We start from the raw sequence: 772 nt of genomic DNA on the forward strand, positions 1-772 counted from the left end.
TGGATACGAGTCGATGGATGATATAATAAAAGATAACGATAGTCGCGATATTGAAGAATTTGAGTGTACTCCAATCGATAACCCGGACGAAATTAGTATCATTGTTCCTTCTTCAGGTACTTCGGGTATGCCGAAAGCTATTGAGATCAGGCATTCCAGTATTAATAACTATCTGAACCCCCAACAAATTGCTAAAATGAAAAATAATATTTGCTATTTTACTTCGACATTACGTTGGATGTATGGCATTCTATTAGCATTACAGGCTATCTTGTCGTATTCAACTACAATTTTAGTACCAGAAACTGTGGCAGACATTGATGTCGAGTACATTTGCAAGATTATTGAAAAATATCAAGTAAGTAAAAGTAATAACTAAAATGCAAAATATAAAATAAAATTCAAAATCAGACGTCAAAAATGGAATTGGAGTTAGAGGAAGTGGTTATAATATTATATTTTGATGATAATCACACAGATAACGCTAATAGCTACGGTACCAAACATTCTAATCAATTTAATCAAGATGGATTTGTTAGAAAAGTATCGGTTACCGACATTAAGAATTGTTCTTTCTGCTGGTTCTATTTTCCCAAAACAATATCAGGAAGCATTGGCAAAGAAATTACCACATACTTTAATTAGAAATAGATATGGTACGTCATAGGAATCTTAAATACTACTTGATAATTAATCTTTCTTTCTCAAATTAATTTGTTTTTAGGCATTAGTTTCATTAAAACTTGTATTAAAATATAAACACATTCTATAT

General features: G+C 30.6%; 1 protein-coding gene across 1 annotated transcript; it reads left to right on the forward strand.

Moving 5' to 3' along the window:
• Positions 1 to 7: 7 nt before the first annotated feature.
• LOC105460567 (luciferin 4-monooxygenase-like) lies at positions 8 to 718 on the forward strand. The gene is made up of 2 exons (XM_011707055.1): positions 8 to 358; positions 479 to 718. Exons 1-2 carry the CDS (start codon positions 14 to 16, stop codon positions 665 to 667), a joined length of 534 nt encoding a protein of 177 aa, XP_011705357.1. The 5' UTR covers positions 8 to 13; the 3' UTR covers positions 668 to 718.
• The last annotated feature ends 54 nt before the right edge of the window (positions 719 to 772 follow it).

Source organism: Wasmannia auropunctata, unplaced genomic scaffold (assembly GCF_000956235.1).
Source record: "Wasmannia auropunctata unplaced genomic scaffold, wasmannia.A_1.0 LD319544.1, whole genome shotgun sequence".
In the NCBI taxonomy this organism is placed as follows: Eukaryota; Metazoa; Arthropoda; class Insecta; order Hymenoptera; family Formicidae; genus Wasmannia; species Wasmannia auropunctata.

Excerpts from the sequence above, each read along its gene's own strand:
- LOC105460567 (XM_011707055.1), top strand. The coding sequence starts at position 14 with ATGGATGATATAATAAAAGATAACGATAGTCGCGATATTGAAGAATTT. Across the intron at positions 359-478 it reads AGATTATTGAAAAATATCAA|ATAACGCTAATAGCTACGGT; the intron begins GTAAGTAAAAGT and ends ATAATCACACAG.